This window comes from Toxotes jaculatrix, chromosome 14 (genome assembly GCF_017976425.1).
Source record: "Toxotes jaculatrix isolate fToxJac2 chromosome 14, fToxJac2.pri, whole genome shotgun sequence".
Taxonomy (NCBI): domain Eukaryota; kingdom Metazoa; phylum Chordata; class Actinopteri; family Toxotidae; genus Toxotes; species Toxotes jaculatrix.
Genome location: NC_054407.1, coordinates 21954298 through 21975315, shown reverse-complemented (window position 1 = coordinate 21975315; position 21018 = coordinate 21954298). Strand labels below are relative to the sequence as shown.

General features: G+C 42.1%; 2 protein-coding genes across 2 annotated transcripts in view; both read right to left on the bottom strand.

Moving 5' to 3' along the window:
- svilb (supervillin b) overlaps positions 1-6636 on the bottom strand; it is a 40095-nt gene extending 33459 nt beyond the window's left edge. The window contains exon 1 of the mRNA XM_041054435.1: positions 6085-6636. The gene's annotated coding sequence lies outside the window, so the exon portion shown is untranslated. The remainder of the gene's footprint in view (positions 1-6084) is intronic.
- A 7325-nt stretch (positions 6637-13961) lies between these two features.
- Positions 13962-20797, bottom strand: LOC121193581 (junctional protein associated with coronary artery disease). The gene is made up of 3 exons (XM_041055964.1): positions 20472-20797; positions 14392-18293; positions 13962-14034 (listed from the first exon to the last, which is right to left on the bottom strand). Exons 1-3 carry the CDS (start codon positions 20795-20797, stop codon positions 14000-14002), a joined length of 4263 nt encoding a protein of 1420 aa, XP_040911898.1. The 3' UTR covers positions 13962-13999.
- Between the last annotated feature and the right edge of the window lie 221 nt (positions 20798-21018).

The window sequence follows — 21018 nt, the reverse complement described above, 5'->3', positions numbered from 1 at the left end:
GTAGGGCTACGGGGGGTGGTATGGGGTCCAGAGCTACTGGAAGTCAGATGGTATCCTTAAAGCACAGAACACATCAGGCATGCTTCAGCCAAGATGGCTGGTTGGCCACCTTCCAAAAACTGCAGCCAAAAATTGCCTTAATATTAATATTATAATGAAGTTGTCAGATTTATTTTGGCTGTGAAATGTTCCTCTGTATTTAATTGCAATTTGAGTCCATCAGATAGTAAAATTCAGTGTACCACTGGAAATGTGATCCCATTTGGTTGTAAGGCTTTTACTGACAGCCTTGTCTTGATGCCAGTTCAACCAGTAAGAACGGCTTTATTAAGATCCCTGTTATTTACTGTCTTCCTGGATCTTCTCATACTCTGTCTGCCTCTGCCACAGGTTGGCCTGACCTCAGAAGTGCAGACATGATTAGACAGAGTGGGTGCAGGCAACATCTAATCTAAGAAATGACAAAACCCACTTGTGCGAGTCATCACATCATCACATCGTAGAGTGTGAGACAAGTGTTAAAGTCAGAGACGAAGGAAGTGCGGCCTGGAGGTCACTCTTAGTGACCCAGATTGTCACATGATCAGTCATCGCATCATAGACTGGGTCCCTAACTGCTTCACAACTGGCCACTTTTGCACTGAAAAAGAAGAAGGTGAAAGAAAACTGCCTTCCTGCCATTTACTGTTGATTATAGCTAATCAATTAATCTCTCCAATTCTTGTCTCTCCTTTAGTTGATGTCCCTCTGAAGTTAAACTGTCCAAAATCACAAAGTCAATCACAAAGACAACACGAGCCAACAGATGTACAGCAATATAGCCTACTCTACTGAAGTCTGAATAAAACAAATTGAAGCTAAAGTGCACATGTACAACAGAGATCAACATCAATCTTTGAAACACGCATTTATAGAGGGATGTACAAAAAACATTACATGCACGACCCACAACAACAAACTAAAGTTAGACACTTGTGTTTGTATGATAAAGTTTGTATGATAAGCTGAATCCCACTGAGCCTATAAATATAAGGAATTACAGTATCACGTCCAGCCCTAGGAAAATAGAAAACAAAAATGTACACAAAAGCATTAATTTACACATTTTTCCCTCCTAGTAAAGACCCTATTCTTGAAAAACTTAACTATGATATCATGTAATACTGTATGGTGCATATTATTAATGTAAGATCTACAGAATGTGACCCTGCACAGGTGAGGGAACTCTGATCTAATCTAAAAGCTGTCTGCACTGCACTGGAGAGGTAACTTGGTGATAAAAGTCCAGCTCTTTTACTCTTGTTACATATTGTTGGACTCTCTCTTAGTCTTGCTTGCTTGCACACTCACTCACCTCCTCTGTGTGATGCTTTTTCTCACCCTTTCACACACAAACTCCCCCTCCCACCTTCCCTAGTCTGCCTATGATCCCTGTAGACGCCCCTAATAAGGCAACATGTGTTGTGAGTGGCTGCCTCAGGGAGAGGTCACCCTGTCAGCCAGCCGGCCCGTGTTTACCAGGGGACCGTCTCCACGACTGCTCGCTGCGCCGCCTTGTTTTCTTTCCCACTCCTTCTCCCTTTCCCTCACCAGACTTGTCGTCCTTGCCATCCATCTCACTCTCTCTCTCTTGTGGCCCTTCCTACTCATTCCAATCAACTCCCTCTCATTCCTCTGTTCTCCTCTCCCTCTCTTGCATTTCTTATGTTCCTTTTGCTTCTTCACCTCTTTCCATTTCACTTTTTATCTCTATGTTTACCCCTCCTTTTAGTGCCAACATCTGCAGCAACAAACATGATACATCCTCCATCACTCACTCTCTGTCTCATCAATTGAATTCAAATTTGCAGTTTCAAAACCAGCCACATGTCACTCATAAGGCTTTTCTTGGTAGTAAACTACACTGGCAGAAGAAGTAACACTTAAAGCCTTCCAAGTAAGTAAACTGAGGTGGACTCTTAGTGGCAAGTCGATGACAACATGGGAACTTGTGTCAAAAACCATGACCACAGAACTGAGATCTGGTTTGCTGGCTTCCTTAATTGTCCACATTAACTGTTGTTGACAAATAAGCTGTTTAATTTGGAGTCAGATGTTTTAAAATGCCCTTCAGGCTGCAAACATTGATTGCAAATGTTTGAATGTAGAAAATCTAATTCAAGCTTTTCCATCCTCATAGCAATGAGAGAAAGGAAAAATGCTAATAAAACTAAAGAGTGAGAATACTGATCACTATTTTTGATTGGGTCAGTCTCTCTGTCAAATGAAGAACTGTTTTCTAATCTTGACATGTTACAATCTACAAAAAAATCCTGCACAAATGAATATATGAAACCACTTTCTCTGACTTTGTCTCTTGATCTGTTGGGTCAAACACAGATTGAAATATGAAACTCAGCTCACCAGTTCCATCTTGCTACACAGGATGCACAAGCCAGTCCCACAATTCAATAAAACTCAACACCCAGGACATCATGTAAACACCACGAGACGAGGCCTCAACAAATCATTGGGTGACTCAACATCAAAGCATCTCTCGGCAAATCAAACTTTAACCTGTGAAGCTCAGCAGCACACAGATTTAGGGTATGAGGATGAAGGTTTGTCCAATTACTGGGACACTTTGGCCCTGGTAGCACTACTCTAAGTATGTTTTGGTCTGTACCAGACTCAATCTTAACCCAACCATGACAAATTCTACATTGTTTGAAAGCTCTAAGTTTCCTGATTCTACAGCAACAGCTGTTGCTGTAGAATTGGTTCAGACTTGAGGTTATGGCTAACTGGTGCTCATTCATTCTCATGTTGAATATGTGCTTTTAATCCTGGGTTTCTTCTTAAGGGAGCATGTCTGTTTATATAGGTGGGATTTATACAGTATTGTGGCAATATCTTTAGAATTTATCATTCAGTTAGTAGCAACAGTGGTGCACTACAATCATATCAATTAAAACAATACTGTGACTTCTTTTTCTTCTGGTTTTCATTTGGCATATTATCTTTCTATTCAGCCATACTGGTCTATACCTGCTCATACTAGCTACTCACACCTTGCATGACCTCCTGTACATCCTGGAGGACTTCCCAGGCCACTGTTACCAGACACTGGTTCTTCAAAATAGCAAAGTGATTATTGTTCTATCGTGAAAATTAGTATTAATTTTGAGATTTCTTTGCACTTTTGGCAGAGGCAGATGCTGTGGAAAGCCTGCAAGCCTGCCTTTATTAGGAGAAACTTTCTCTGTTTAGGCTAGCTTGCACAAATGCACTAATGTACACTGGGACACAGACACTCACGCACTCATACCAACACATGCACACGCATGCAGAAGAAGTACATGATCCAGAATACTTCTCACACATACAAATGCAGGGGTCAAGTGAGAGCCTAAGGCAGCAGAGCAGGACCCTTCCTCCTTCCTTAAACATTTACTCTGGCATTCCCTCTTTAGATCCAGATCTGCGTTCCTCTCTGCTGCCTTGCATCAACTCTGCCTGACACTCGGCACAGAAATCTGCCTGCTCTGCTCTTATATGGATATCAATGAGCACGGAGCCCAGTGCTGAGGAGAGACACTTAAGAAGTTGTGGAACTGTATGGCAGCGCAGGAGAGAGGGAGGAACAGGAAAGAGAGACAGGGTGAGAGGGAGTGAAGGAGGAGGACGATGAGCTCCTCAAGCCAGAAATGGTTACTTGAGGATTTGGCTGTCCTTTCTTAAAGATACATCATCCAGGAACATCTTCACATTATGTAATATGATGATGTAATTTAAGGTAACGCAAGACCAGACAAAAGAGTCAAATCAATTTATGTGTTCAGCTTGATACAATAGCCAGTTAATTGTTGGTATAGCATGTCTAGGTATCATTGCAGAGGTCGTTTCTATAGTTTTTCTACTTTTAGCTAGATATAACACAGAAAACTAAGATGGGAGAGAGAAGATGATATGTAACATAAGCCATGGCTCTCATTATAACCCATGTTACAGTATGTTCTGTAATACTTGATGACGTTCAGTTGAACAACTATTCATTGGCATACTATTAACGGGCAAAAAAAAGATCTTTAAAGACGAATCTGACCTTTCAAAGGTCAATTAATCATCATGAATCATTCTGAGAATGATATGAAACTAAGAAAAATCCTCCCCTGTTTCTTTCCAAATAGTCCTAAAGCAGACCATCATACTGTATATCAAATTTTGATTCATGTTAAAACAATAGAAATATATTTTTAGCCAGTTCTCCACAGGTCATGCACACATCTTTGTTGGTAGGATATGTTCACAATATACTACCTGCTGTACATATCGTTATATTCATAATCATGGCAAATATTCTTAATTTCATAACACTAATTTAAATATGCTTGGTCACTAGTGACACCTGAATATAAGAACTTTATATAACTACTGTAATAGCGAGAACACTATTGTATTAATCTATGCTTATGTACTAAAATTATGCATTTATTAATTTCTTATGTGTGCTTATATGCCATTTACACTGTCTTAGCTCTGCTGAATCACACTGAAACCACCTTCCTTACTAGTGTGAATGGATACTATATAGTTGTTTTTCTAGATGAAACCTGAACTGACTGGATTTCATTTCAATTGAAATATCCTAAATATATCCAGAAACTCTGCTAATTACTATATATTGCCAAGATGCTTGTTCCCATACAACAGTACCATAATATGATAAAAAACACACCATAAATAGATCATATCATTAGTTAGTAACTATGAAAAACTATGAACAAAAGCAATCATACATTCAGAAAGAGGCCAGCAAGTTAACAGGCCAGCAGGAGCTTGTGGACAGCTCTCTGCCCTCTGACACACTAGGTGCTGACGGCAACAGTAGACAGTGTGGACAGTCAGAGAAGGTGCTGAGCACAAGCTCCAGGGATAACTGGTGCATGAACACAATGGTTTCTCCTTTGACTAGGAGCAGGAGTATGATTAGAGGATGTAAACGATGTTGATCGCTCCCCAGAGTTGGGGCCGTTGTTCAAATTCTTGCAAGGGGAGACATCAACAAACCACTTTGCTGTTTTAAGAACTGAGTCTTTACCCGTTTATTTACAAGAAGGTTATTCTTACAGCGATGACGATGTGCTGCTAATCTGCCAAGAAGACGCAGCAAAGCATGAATGCATTTTTCCATTTATATTTTAATCATATTTTAATGAAGAATGTTGGCCTTCAAATGAATGCATGCATCATAGCTGGGTGATAATGTGTGCAAGTCCATAGTCTTATATCTAGAACAGAATCCAGTGGCGGAGGGTCAACAAAGGAACCAGCCAGTAAACCTGTCTGTTCATGTTGATGGGCGCAGCAGGTGTAGAGCATCAAGCAACTGCCATGCACAGTCACACACTCTCTGTCTCACACACTATAAAAACAAAACTGTGGAGAGACGACGCCTGTCCAGCGTTGGAATAACACACCAACCCAACACATAGCCCATAGATCAGCTGCACACGCATACCACCATACAGCTATAATCTGGAGCTTGGTATGCTAATACCCATGTGGTTACTTGAGACAGCACAAAGCAACAAGAGGGGGGGGCTCAGCTCGGACACTACGTTCAGTTCTCCTGAGGAGAAAAATTAAACCAGATACCAGAGGAGCACTGCTGAGTTTAGGAGTTTGCCTCCTCTACTGACTTGTTTAGCAAAGATGATAATGACTGACAATGAAGAATGAGTGACGTTGCAATCTCACGGACAATTTAGAGATTGTGTTTCAACAAACTATGCAATAGGTTTAATCTACATTTATAAGATTCACCTGTTGTTTTCACTTTAACATCAGAATAAATAAATAAAAAAAAAGTCCAAACAAAACAACATTGAACGTATTTATATTTACCAACAACAGCAATGTTCTTTTCCTTATATTGACTGCACCCAAAGCAAAGTCTTTCAGTAAAGGCTTATTTTGTTTCTCTAATACCAGATAGGATGTAATATCACATTTTGTCGGATTCATCATGAAAGAACTGTCTTTTTACTTTCATGTGTAACTGCATCAACAAGATTAAACTAGGAAAGATAAAACAATACTTACAGTGCTTTAACTCCAATAATACCTTCACAGGTCCATTTGTCCTTATACCAGAGTTCAGGGATATGAAACCACCCAACACAGGGTCTCACTAGTTCCTTCCTCAGAGCAAAGCAGGTGCTTAGGTGGCAGGAGGTGCAGGTGCGAGCAGGTAAACCCAACAAAGGAACCAAAGTCATCCACCATGAAGCACATCCAACTTCAGCTGCCGACAAATATAGCCTGGTGCTTTCCCCGCTAGCTCTGCTGCACCAGGCCAAATAAATCAGTCCAGGAACAGCCGAGCAAAGAAGAAAGAGAAGAAGGGAGAGGGAGAGAGAAGGAGAGGGAGTAGGGTATGCAGGAGAGGGGTGAAGGAGAGAGACAGGGGACTGAGGTGAAACAAGGGTGAAACTGAGAAAAAAAAAAATACACTAGAGGGGTGCTACAGCAGGCTGACACTCCTACAGTAAGTGGTTCTTCAGACTATTCCAAAAGTCAAGACTGTGGTTCTTAAAACGTCCATTCTTGTGAATCAGGTTTGGGACCCTTGTCTAATAGTGTTTAGACTGAGGGTGAGAGGCGACACAACACTGCTTCCAAAGGGTTTGGGGAGTGTGGGCCAAAATCGGCGTGGTAACCTCATCCCACACCAACCATGTATGGGCTGAAGAGAGCAGCCTCGATAGAGGGGCATCTGCCATAAATAGCCAGGAAGCATCGGGCTCCCAGTGCAGGGGGATCGAATCAGCTGTTAAAACTACAATCCAGCAGCACAGTGTGGTCCAGGCTCTGCAGGAGCTCCTATACAACAACACTTGTGTCTCACAGCATGAGACCAAATTCAATTTAAAACTTTTAGTAAGGACGCATGGTTCCTTAACACATTTACATCCACTTTACTTTCAGCCAGATCATATGCTACATTTAAATTTATGTTTCATCAGTTTTATAAACATCACACTGGTTGATTTTAAAGGCCACAAGTGACAGGTGTGTCCCTGAATCTAAAATTAAAGACAAAGAGTGGAGCTTCCATCTACATACTTATATTAATGTCTATAATAATACACTTAGTCTGTGATCCTTGCCAAAGTACTTACTACAGTACATCTGTGAGATGCACACAACAAGATTTCTCCTGCACTGTTAATCAAAGTGTTCACCAAGACAAACACACATGCAAGGCAAAGAGTAAATATTTATGAAAAGTTATGCAACTGTTGTTTTCATCTCCCAGAATGGGAATGGGAGGGCAACAAAATCCTTGACTTCACCAGAAATTCTTTTAACAGGAAATTAACATCAACTTGACACCAAGTTTGGAGTTGCACAACATCTACATCATAGTCAAAAATCAGCTTGTTATAGGATGAAGGGGCAGTTCAGACACATAGTACTTTCAATGTGAGCATTTCCAGATGGGCAAGTGCAACTTATATGCAATATATGTTCGGATGACAAGACATATGCTATATATGTGTTAGAATAAACAGACAGAATATTTACTGTCCTCAGGTCCTTAAGAGGAAGAGAAGGAGCAGGGACAGTTTGAATGTTGGTTCCTGTTTCTGTTTATTTGTTGTTTGTCTCCATCTTGTGGACGTACCCGGCTACAGCAGGACACGCAGTCCCAGATTGTACCACAAGTGTTTACAACAACTGTGTGGATGAGAGTCAATTAATCTTACTTCACCAGCAAGAAATATAAGTTCATCACGACACAGAGAAGGGACTAAGCTAACATACCCGATGTCTTACTTTCCTCTACTGGTCTTAGTAGTTGCTTAAGAAAGTAAATAAAACCTATTATCTAAATATAAAACCTACAAAGCTGCTATTTCTGTGATTGCATAATATTTATTAGTATTTTCCCATCTAGTTTGAGGATGAGTTTGTTTTTTACTTTTATTAAATGGATGATTTCTTGTTTATTTTATTTACATTTATGTTGTTCTTATTTTGAAAATAGTTTTCATTAATTTTCGTTTTGTTTCACTGTTGTGTTTTTCAGTGTTCCGCGCTATTATAACACATAGTATTATATTCATATATAAAACTGAATATTCATGCCTGTGCAACATGAATGTTTAGCGTATAAAGCATCATGTTCTTGTTGTTCCATCATGTCCATGCATAACTATCAGCTGCGTTATTAACATAATTTTTATTTGATTCAGTCATGTTTATTGAATTTTTATTTTTATGCTGAACTTACCTCTGTTTGCTGCTTCAGAAGCGAAAATCTGCACATCACGGGATCTTTACAGTTTCACCTCCTCTGTCACTTTTGGGTTGTGGTGCAGTTGGGAATGCAGTCTGTGGAGGCGGAGGAGGAGGAGAACAACTGTCACCGAGACATTAATGGAGTTACTCCTTCTCCAGTGCAGCAGGGGCGAGCATGCTTGACAGGTGTACAGAAATGACAGATATGTAGTTTACTCACCGAGGCCTGACTCGGAGACGGAGGCAGCTGTGATGGAGTGGAGGGACAGCTGGACGGGTGGATGGCAGTGAGGTCCGCAGAACAGTGGCATACTGTTTCGTTTAGAGAGCACCACATACCCACAGTGAAAATGGGGGTGATTATATTACCAGATATTCAGGAAACACGGACGATATATTTCCACATATCTGATGAGACTATTATATTTACAATATTCAGTCTTCAGAACCTGAGGACGATGGTTACCAACAGTCACAAACGGCCATGATGGAGCTTAACGTTAGCTTACAAGAACTGAAAAGACTTGTGGATCCCTCTTTTCAAGGCAAAGCCAAGGGAGGAGTTGTAGGTTTCAGCAGTGAGGATCACTTCCGCTTTCAAAAAGCTGCAGTTACTCGGCTGGGGGCTAGACCCCCATGTTAAAATAACGAACTTTACAGCCTAAAAAAAACATATTTACAGCCTGGTACATTTTTTGTTTTTTGTTTCTATAATCTATAATCCACAACCGTTTTAGTGTTATTTTAAATTCTTACATAAATTAGGGCGTGCTTACCTTGAGCGACATCTCCATAGACAGGTGCTAGCAGTTATCTCTTTGCTAAAGCATCGGCTGGGCTAGGCGGCTACATCCAGCGGTTGACAGGCTGCAGTGTCCGTGTTTGTTTGCCAATGTTCGGATAGGTTTTTGTGACAGTATGGCTTGTTGTAGTGTAGACTGTACTAACCGACCGTCGAAGGAGTCTGTGTTGCAGTTTTTTCGGTAAGTAACTTTCTCACTCTTTTACCTGGATGTTTGCACTAATTAGCATGTATTAGCATATTTTGCCGCTGGCTTATGACTTAATTTCCGATTTATGGTCGCTGCTGTTACAGATAGAGGACCGGAGCAGCTAATGTTAGGAACGCTGTTGCGGTGTGTTCCGTGCTCTCAGAGTCCGTTTATTGCGAGAATACTAGGCTACAACTTTATTTCGTTTAAAAAGTCCAAGATTACAGAGCAGCTCCGTCAGTAAGCGGCTGCTGTTGTTTGTGTGCTGCTGTAACTGTAAGTGGATAGTGGATGGAGTCAGCGGTAAAAGCCGGTAAATATTAAATATTGCTCCGAGCTAAGTGGGCGGGTTCTCGGCCGGCTGACCGCGGCTGACCCGTAGAGTAACCGCCTCTCCGCCAAATATGGAAAGTACACTCCCACTAAAATCCAAGATGGCGCAGCTCAAATGTCCATGGTTTGGTCACAAAACCGACTCCCCGAAACCAGTGGGTGACGTCACGGGAGCTACGTCCTTGTCTTATACAGTCTATGGGCAAAGCTAGCTAGAGTAGTTTAATTAGCTAACCCATCGCTGTAGCACTTAGTCTAACAGCCAATGTGAAATACTACTCACTGTTTGAAGTTTTAAAAGTGTGCTGAGTTACTGGTCCTCTGGAGTTCTTTATCCTTCAGGCCATGCTGGTAAACCAAAATGCACCAAATGATTCCATGCATGCGTGTATGTATGGCCTCAGCATTACATTAAATTAATTGTAATGCAGTTATACACAGTGCTTGGCTGTGTCAATGTATTATCCGAATGGTAAATTTAAACTAAAACAATTAAAACGAGTGTTTGCCTTTTTGTGTGCTTATCTGTGGATATTCAGATAACTGCTGCATGTGAATGAATGTGATCATTCTATATGATCCCTTCCTCCCTCTCTGCCTTAAAGCAAAGCAATGGGAGGAAACTGAAAAGACACTTGCATAACAAATAAAGTATAAGCTAAGAGGAAGCACTAATCAGACTTCTCACTCTCCTTTTTGAAGAAAGATGGAACACAGAGGAATTTGAGCAGCGTCTGAGGATGGATGCCCTCCAAGCCTCAGAGAGCATGCTGGGAGGTTTTTACAAGGTTCAGCTCAAGTATTGTCTTTGCCAACGCTTTAATCCAGCAAGTGGAGCTCAGTGTGACAGTCTGGCAGGGTAATTGGGCTGAAAAATGGCAGTACACAAGTCTACATGTGTGAAAACACACACATTCATTCTTTTTCTATCGCCTCCATATTACTTTGAGAATAGAAGTCATTTGAAGATGAAATATCGTTGCTTTGAAAAAGACTGCATTCTGGCTGAACTTGCTCTTAACTAGTGTTTATGTTTGTATTGCTTCCTTGTGTCCTTCCTATACTATAATATACATTTTGAAGAAAGGAAGTTGTGTATTTCTAAAGTACAACAGAACTGTTTTGATACGTGAAGTTCATAGATTATACCATATGAAACAATTTATGTAGATGTCCGTTTTCAACAATTGATCACAAACAAAACTTTCATGCAAAGAGTTTATTTATGAATCAGACTGCAGTATCATACAACAGTAGCACAATCATATGACTATGGATTATGCTCATATTTATAGATACAAAGATAAAGGCATGTGTTAAAGGAAAAAAATGAATGAGTTCTCTTTTGATTTACTCTAAAAATAGCTTTTAAATACTTGGCATAGTTTTGTAAATTAAATTATGAAACATAATGTTTTGCCCACTGGTTTTACTATTGGAGTACCAAATGCAAATATACTTTATGAAAAACTTTTTTTTCCTCCTCTCTCTTGCATTTCATGCAAGGAAGAAAAAAAGATGTCAGTGAGTACAAAAAGCACTTAAATCTCATATGAAAATAGAAAATATTACAAGTGTGCATAATTACTTCATGTTGCACATAACCTGCAGTACAAAAAGTCAAATGACACTATGTTCAAGTGTACCTGACATGCCAATTATTGGGGGTCATATGTACTGAAATACCTATTTAAATGTTGTTAGGGGCAGTTTACACACAAGACCGAGGCAAGGCCTTTCAGTCTTCAAAATGAATTGAAAATGAGATGTTAGTAATTATGGGCATGTCAGCTTGTCCTCCCTGTGATGCTGACTATGGGCTTGTCTTGAAACACTGAATCTTAGCCTGTACTCTTTATATTTATGCTTTTTGTATAATTCGAAGTTCACAGTTTTGATTCAATGTTCCTACAGATAAACAGCATGAAGAGCAGAGACTATCCACAATGCTACTGTACCTCTCCAGCCAGAGGGATGGCAGAACAGTAAGTTGCTTGTAAAAACCTAAGGTGTGAAACAGTGCTTAGTACGTTAATATTTGGCATTGCCTGGAGTATAATGTAATGCACACATAATAAGGCGACATGATTATTCCAAATTTACAAGAAATGTCTGAAATACTAAGACAAAGTTCTGAGTTGATAAAATGCTACAGCTGTAAAATGCTACATAACAGTTAAGTGAATGAGTAAACAGTGATGGATTCCTACAGATCTGTTGTTGATACGTTATACCAAATCTGCTGCTGGAAAAACCATGTAACTGCAAACTTGTTTTTAATCCACAAGAAGATTTTTTAAGTTAATCATTATTTTGATTTGTAATTATGATTTTAAATTGATCAAAAACCCCTTTGTTTTAACATTTTTTAGTACTTTTTGCAAATACATGATTTTTAGCCAATAACAGCACACCGCATTTTATCCTTTAGTGCAACAAGTGTTAGTGACAGCAGAACAATTTACACAAAATGAACACACTGTGGAATGAAAGAAACAACGAAAGAAAGGAGAGAATTAGGTGGAGGAGAGAAGGAAGAAAGGAAGGGTGGAAGGAAGGAAGGAAAAGAAAAAAAAATTCCCAATTTTATTTCTAAACATGTTTCGAAGAACCAACAAAAGAACAATACATGATTTGAATTGGAAGACATACAAAGACAAAAATAAGACACAGGTCCTGTCTGACCACCAACATAGGAGATACAGCTGAGATGGATTTATGTATCAAATATCACAAGGAGTGTCCAACATTGACTCTGTTAGCGTATGAAAAAGCACTATCAAACAGGAAATCATGGCACAATCAAAAAGTTTCCATCACATCAACACTCGCATTGATGAACCCTATCGCTCACTGAAACCGAATCGTGTGATCAAGGCACACCACAGGGTCATCCCTTCCTATATCACTCTGTTAAAATTTAAAGCACTAGAAAATTATGTATACTCTCAATATGATACTATACAGACGTATGATACTTTCAGCTTGATTTAAGCGTGGAGAAATAAAATTTCATGGTTGAATACAAAATATCTCTTAAAATATTTAAAATATACTTTATTTTGTACATTATGCAAACTCATTAACAATTTGATGATAAAAAAAATAAATATTCCGTGAAATGTCGTCTCTTTGCGATACAGATGTATGAACATAGATATATATCATGAAGTAAAGCACCCACCCCCTGTTAAGAGCCCATATACCCTGACACGATTCCATATCCCTGTAATATAATTTGAATGACACGTTCACATTAAAACTCCTGACCATGGTTCCTACACATACTGTATCTCCACTACACCACTGAGCTGTTTGTACAACAATATTGCTCTACAGATCTTTTTTTGTTCTTTTTCCCTATTCCCTCTTTTTAATATTTATCAAAGTTGCTGACCACCATTTCAACTCAATCTGTGCCTTTATTGCTTCCTGAAAGTACCTGGAAATGGGAGCTGTACATCAGATTGACCAGGCAACTAACCAGAGACTTCACCTGATCCAACCAGGAAGTACACATCTGGTTAAAGAAGGCAACTCTCCCTCTCCAGCATAGAACCAATGTATCGTATAATAGGTCACTGATCTTTCATGTCATGTGGTATAGAGTCACTCTTCATTGAAGAGCTCTATGGGTTATGGTTGCAGTGTGTACAAAAGCAATGAGACAGGGCACAATGTCGTTAAATTTTAAAAAAAGAAAGGCTGATTTATCTCGTCTGAAAATCAAAACAGTTCTTGAGCCAGAGACAGTGATGTCCAGTTCTAAAACAGCTGTTGCCTCACCACAACAATCAGATACGCAGTTTATTTTGGTGTAGTTTAAATGCAACAGAACAGGTTTGTGACACTAACCCTTCTATGTCTACGTTAGCTTAAACATAAACGCTTACATTCATATCTTTAACGGCTCGCCCGTAAACAAACAGGTTCGTTCAGTATGCAAAAAATGTCTCGACTGTATTCACTATGAACATTTTAGAAGTTCTATGCGTGACAGAATTGCATAATGTCTGCCAATGAGAAAAGCATAGGGAGGATAGAATAGAAAGGACAAGCCGCTACAAGAAGACTAACTAGTAGAAACCCTATAAGAGGATGGGCTTGGGGATGGAGGACAGATGGGGGTAGTGGGAAGTCAGTTTGGGAAGGCAGGGGAGGGAATTGGGGTGGAAGTTGCCCCTCAAGTTAAAGGGGCACCTCCCTTTGGCAGTGGAACAGCACTCTTAGTAGTCAACGCAGCGCCGAGGGTGAGGGTGTACACAATGCTCTTGTCGGACAAGAAGGCCATTTCAGTGTCAAGATGAGATGAAGGCATTCTAGTAGGCAGCCAGGTCACAGTGTTGGAGCTAAACACCTCAGATGGAGATGATGGTCGTAGGTCCTTTCTACAATGTCTCCACTCGGCTGGGATCATGGGGCTCTGAGACATGAAGAAGAAAATTACTCATTTAGAAAAACTATATTTCTAAATGTATTTTTATTTAGATTGAGTACAGTATTATATTAATCATCTGAGTTATCTAAACTGAGGCAGCAAAATGCAAGAAAATTGATAAAAACTACAATATCTATCACACTGAAAAATAATGTGTTTTCATTGAATTTGTTGAGGAGGGTAGGAGACTTGCACTTTCTTTGGACACTGACACCATCTTTTGAGGCCCAATTACAGTTTCTTCAATTTGGATAACTTGCAACAGCCAAAAATAAATAAATAATACATTTTTAAGATTTTCAAGGATCCTTAATTTTCCTTAATTTCTGTAAATAATCTTACCTGAGAGAGATGACTCCACCTCATTTTGCAACACTGTCTCCTCGGAGACCTGCTGTGAATGAGTGACCTCTTGATCGTTTTCATTGTGTCTCTGAGAAGCAGGGCCGGTCTCCTCTTCTTGTTCGTCCTTGTCCTCCCCTTCCCCCTCCGCCTCTGCCTCCCCTTCCCCAGAGTCAGTACTCCTAATGCTGAGGCGCCTCATACGATACATAACGTCCACCTCCCTCATCCGGGCTAGGCGCTCAACTGCCACCCTACCTGGAGAAACAGCCAGCTTGTTCTGCAAAGCTTCGATTCGTTGGGACGGGCCCCTGGTCCTCCTTTCCCCTTCCAAGCTGAGAGACAGCCTGCGGTCTAGGTTTGGGGGAACTGAAAGTGGCAGTCTATCTGGCGGAAACTCTGGTAACCCTGGGTGGTCTCGCCCCAGATGAGTCCGTAGACCAAGTCTATGCTCTGGGACAGCAAATGGCTTCTTCTCTTGCTCCTGCTTGTCATCAGGCATTGTATTGTCTTGTCTCTCACACTCACTTTTCACTTCAGCTGACTGTTTGTCTGCACTGCCTTCAGGTGTTTCTCCTTTAATGGCTTCCTTCTCTCCTGCTTCTACCTCCTTAGTTACTGTTTCACTAACCCTCTGTTCCTCTGTGACTTGGGGGTCTGCAGGCACATCATTTGCTAATATTGTGGATGCACACTCCTCTGTAGCTCCATCCGCTGGTTTGCTCTCAGCAAGATTAACTGCACACAAATTGTCCAAGTTTTCTGCCTGAGCATTGTCTGTTTTTTCACCCTCTCCCACATTTTCCTGTGTCAGTGAATGCTGCTCCCTTGTTTCAGCACACTGGTCAGACCCTGACTGAATAAAAGTTGAGTCATTTGGCTCCTCTGTTTTTGTATCTTCTGCTGGACTTTCTAAGGCAGCACATTGGGGGGGACTGCCATTTTGATTAGCTGAGCTGTCCGAGCTGTTCTCCTCATGAAGTGGAGGCAATGGGCCCTGTCTCATCTGATTCTCTAGCTCCCTTTTGCAAATAGGGCACTCCTCCTCTGATTCAACACTGAGATCTTGAAGAGGCTCTGCGTCATTAGGTTTGGAATTGCCTGTGGATGCTTTATTGACATCCATCGGGTCTCTAGACTGACGCAAAGCCTGGCATATGTCCTCATAATCTGGAGGACTAGTGAGTGTAGAGGCATCCTGCATTGGCTGTCTATCTGCCCATGGCACCTCAGCTGCTGTGGTGTGCGTTGTTGGACTGAAGTCACAAAGTGGTGTCTCAATAGGCTCATCTGGCAGGTCTAGTTTAACTGTCCTGCCATCATTGCTTCGTCTGCGCGAAAGATGCGCAACAACCCTGTATTCTCTGAAGCCTGTCTCCCGAGGTGGAACGGGGAGTTCCTCCCTAAGCTGCTTGCTAAAGGTTACCGACTTTGTTGCAGGCCTGGAGAAGGCGCTCTTGACTTCCCTGTATTCTGGGTCAACAGACCAGCTTACTGCACTGCGCCTAAGGCTGCTGGGCTTATTGAGAGGTTCTGATGACAGTCGGATTTTGATACGTTCAGGGATTTGTACAGAACCATTTGGGACCTTATTGCTGGCAGTGCCTAGCTCCAAGATGTCTTTGTAGGCCTCGTTGAGGTCCTCTATGCATTTGTCAACACTGGGCTGTTTGCTGCTCTGCTGCTGCTGCTGTTGATCCTGAACTTCTTTTTTGATGGTTTCCAGCTCTTTGACAGCATCCCATGGTCGCTGGCTGGCCGGTTTCAATAGGAACTTTTCAAATGCCTCTTGCCCACTGTTTGCTGCTGGTTTGGTCTCCTCCACATTTCCTGAGGATGGTACTGCTGGCTGCTGAGCTGTGCTCTTGTTCAGCTGGTTGGAGAAGGTGGCTGTCAGGGAGAAGGCGCTGTTGCTTGACAGTTTCAGGCTCTTCACTCCCTTTATAGGAAAACTGAAGGCAGTGCCCACTACACCGCTGTTGTCAGGAGGGACTTCAGTGCTGGGAGGGACAGGTTCTTGTTGTGCTTCCTTATTTTCAGGGGCAGGTTTTCGGGCCTCTGGGCTAGTTTGTGTCTCCTGGTCTCGATACTGGTTAGCAGGCCAGGATCCTGACAGTTTCAGCTCCTTGTAATGGTTTATCTTAGGGGGTCTACAGGGTACTTTTTTAAACATTTTGCTGCTTGCTCTACTGCTTGTTTTGCTGCTCGCTATGCTACCAGTTAGTGCTTGCAGCTCAGCTTCAGCTGAAGATGTGCTTTGGAGACTTTGGTTTGTTAAGTGGCCAGTTTTATTGTCACTTGGACTGTCCGCTGGGTCTGGTGACTTTTCATTGTTGTTATTCTGATCACGGATTGTCCCACTGAGCTGTGGAGTAACAGGGACAGACACCAAACAAAATATTGTCTCACTAAGTCTCTTCTTTAGATTCTTGGATTTGTCTTTCTCAGGCGGATCAGGCTGTTCCACCTTTTTTACCTCTGTTACAGTTTCAGAGACACCCTGGTCAGCCGGCTTGCATGGGGGAGGTGGTGGTTTACCCAGAATAGATGAAGGAAAAAACTGACTACGGTTTTGTTCAGGAGCTACACTATCACTTTTTTTGTTTATTCCCCTGTTGCACCATCGATTACTGCTGTCGTCATTGAGAGCTGTTTTGCGGCCGTCAGTATTGAGAGCTGGCCCCTGTTGGGGAGGAAAGGCACTATCATGTGTAGATTGTCCTAAAATCTTAGCAGATGGAATCTCTTTGTTGATGTTACGGATCTTGTCTGAGTCAGTGAGAGAATTTCCGCCAGGCCCTCCTGAGATTTGCTTCACTCTTGGGTCTTCAGTGGGTAATTGACGGGCATGACCTGGTTGTTCTTCATGTCCAGAATGCACCTGTTTTCTATAGGACGCACCACGATCTCCATAATGCTCCAGCCATGATCCACCTGGCTGTCTGGAAAACCACCTTCCAGGGTCTGAGCTGTGCATCTGCAGAGCTTCCGCCCTCCATCTTAGGTTTGCCATTTCATTGCGGTTGATTGAAACTGCTCTTGGGGGTGGGGCCCTTTTATAAGATGGAGGTGGGATGTAGCCAGGGGGCTCCATTCCAGAGATGGCAGAGTGTTGTGCGAAATAGTCTTGTCTGAACTCCCCACCCCTTGGATAATAGATAGGCCGGTCTTTTTGTTTGGCACCCTGGTCTATAGCAAGCATTTCTGCGCTACCCCTAGTCTGCTGGTGAATCTCATATGACGGAGGCTTTAAAGGCCTGCTGAACCTGGGCTTTGGTAAAAGTGCAACATGACTGCTTGGCCCGGCATTCCTACCCCAACGCTCCCTGCCAACAGCACCACTATAGATATACCTACTATAGGGCCCAGAGAAGACAGTGCTGTTTATCCTCTGTCTATCAGGTAGGCTAGGCCTAGATGGAATGAGCTCTCTGCGGTCGATTCCATCAGGTGACAAGACTCTGGGGAGAGACTGAGACTTTGCTTTAGTTCTAGGGTGAAAAAAACCCTCAGGTGTCCTCAAGCGATACTGGTCCTGAGCCCACCTGTCCCCGTCCCCGTCCGACAGCTGCCTTCCCAGGCCCACAGCAGGTCTCCACTCCTCTGTACCAAGGCTCTGGCACTTCCTCTCCCCAGTCACTCTTAGTTGACCAGGGGCTGCATCTGGGTCTCTTAGCCAGGAAATGTCCTCCCATAGCTGCTGCGCTCTCCTCTCTGCCCTGTGTTCTTCTGCTGCGATCAGGGCCTGTGGCCTCCATGCACCGGCAGAGGCCCTCAGCTCCCTGCCATCAGCATAGTCCAGCAGGATACTGAAGTCCTGGCCTCGCCTCCGCCAGTAGGAAACATCCCTTTCGTCATGGCTCAGTGGCTCTGAATAAGTCAAACTAGGAACATCGTAGAACCTACAAAGACATAGAATTTGAGTGTTAATAAGACAGTTACAGTGTTACAGATGGAGAGTGAGGTGGACTCTGAATCTAGGTTGACACCTGAAAACACTTAAGTTTTTCTGGCTGTTGTTACAGACGCTACAGGATGAGTGACATCTGACACACAGTCATTGTGTTTTGATAGACAAATACAAAAGCATCACAAAGTCAATATTCTTATGTGACTGACAATTTAAAAATCTTCCATAGTTTACAATAAACTTAAAAAAACCTTACAAGTAGAATTGTATACATTGATGCGTAAAAAAAAGAAAATTAATCAAAAATCTGGTTTGTATGATAATAAGATAAAGCAACACCACCCTTTGAGATCTGATGATTATTAAATATTAGAAGTGACACGTCTGTGTCAGTCTCAAGCATGTGATTTGGCTTTGGCAGTATTGGTTTTCCAATGCAACTTAATCAAGGAGAGCCAGCACATATAAGACAGAAGTGCTTGTGTCAGCGGCTACCAAGTCCCTTAAAGACACCATGAAATTGTGATGCTACTGCAATATGATCTGCATATTAAATTGTGCTGATCTTATCTTCGAAACTGGTCATCTGGACAGTGACTGTGGTTGTTAAACAAAGTCTAAGCAAAAACATCCCATTACCCGATCTGACGCAAAAGCAAAAGTACTTCTTTCCCTTAGTTTAATTGATCACATGACACAGATAGATCAAACTATACTGTTTTAGGCAGCACACCATACAACTTTTATAGCATTCTTCTCCGCTGTCTCAATAAAACGCTAAGGAGAAAATCAAAGGTAGAGGGCCTTTTTGATTGCTGCTAGGGCGAATATGTAATATCACAAGCATTCCTATAATTTTTAAAAGGCTTGATGCAACTAACATAAAATGGCAACTGTGTGACAAGTGATTATTGGCAGGTTCAAAACAGTGGTTCCACTGTAGTCTGATAAAGCAGAGCTGCCTGGAGATAATTTTAGTTACGGTTCCATATTTACCTCTTAGGTGCAGGATATGGCTGTAATGCATGTTGCACTGCCAAAACAATTATCTTAGAAATAGCACACTTAATCATAACAGATTAGTCTAAAAATCAGAGCTTCACTTCTTTGTGTTAAAGAGGGTTATTTTGTTAAATTACACTGAAATTTTAATTTTCTAATTTCCTCAAGCAGTCGTGGTAAATTTCTTGCTGTGGTGGAGCAGCACTGCTGAATGAAGCAGAGGAAACTCTGTGAAATCCATGAATCCCCAGGTCATCAGTCACATCCAAGCATGTTTTAAGCCATCCTGAAGACAGTCATGTGTAATGGAACAAGGGAGAGTGGATTTAAAATCCTTTCAAATGAAATAAATCAATAATTGTATTTTCTAGTTAATAATGTATTCATATTTATTATATAGCTAGATAAGGCCATGATTTGCAGTTAGCAGCTCAACAAAAAAATAAAAATATATCATGAAATATATTACAGTGTAAGTTTGTAAAATATCAAATCTAATAAATAATAAAAGAGAACTCTAAAAAATGAATGAATTACGATTACCCTTTTTAAGAGCTGCATCTCATATCTGCACTGCACTAAATCACTGTGTTAGTCACTGTACTCATTCATTTAAGAAGCAAAGTCAATGGATCATCCTCAGCAGCATATGCTACTGTATGGCTGAGGGGAGCCACGCTGTGCACACTTGCCCAGCAACATGCTTACATCACAGAGCACGTGCTGGGCGTGATTCAGTGTGCCAGTGTTTACAGTGGAGTGATTACGCGCCTGTCTTGAGGCATGTTCAGTCCTCCTCAGTTTGCTCACTGTCTAGTGCTGCTGTTTACATCTGCCTGCCTCGTGGAGGATGTGGAGACGATACCAGTGCATGGGTGGGCTCCACAGAGACACAAGCCACCTCTCTGTGCAGGCATGTAAACAACTCAAATGAGTGCAAAGGCACCTTTCATAATTCCTTATATACCAGCATAACATATGTCAGTGGTGCTGCTGCAGCCACAGTGCACAGTTCTGCAGCTCTGGAAGGAGGGGAAAGGGAAGACGAGGAAAAAAACCCTGCGCAGTGCAGACTCAGTTTTGCATGCAATACCGAAGGGCCCCAGTGAGGGGGTGGGGGGGGTAAAGGGTGTGGGGGATTGCAAAAGAGAGGGAAAAAAACACTCACCCACTATCTGTAGCGAGAGAATCACCCAAGGGCTGAGCGTCACCTAGGATACCGATGCCGGCTTCTTTTCTCCTTTGGTTCCTTTCCCCGCTCTCGTTGTCTGTGGCGGGGTAGCCCTTCACCAGTGCCTGCCTGCTGCCATAGATGCCTGTGATAGATGCCCCCCTGTCCGCCTCATACCCGTTCAGTGTCCCCCGGCCAGCCCTGTTGTCCACAAGTTCACGCTGGCAATCAGCAGGGCGCTTGTCATAAGGCGTGGCAGACGGAGGGCCGCTCTTGGGCAATTTATATCCGTGCGAAATGAGAAGGTCCTCCACACTGTACATGGTGGTGTGTCTCTCACTTCTGGGCAGGAGGGCAAAGGTGGGTGTGTTGCCTTATGCGCAGTGCTGCTGGTGGAAGCTGAAGCACGTTTGCTCAGCAGAGGCCATCACTGAGGAGAGAACAGGGGAGTGAAGAGGTAACATATGAGCAGATTATTTCTGCAAGCACATAAATCGAGGATGTGCCATTTTCAACACACTAGCTGATGCCAGAAAACAGATGT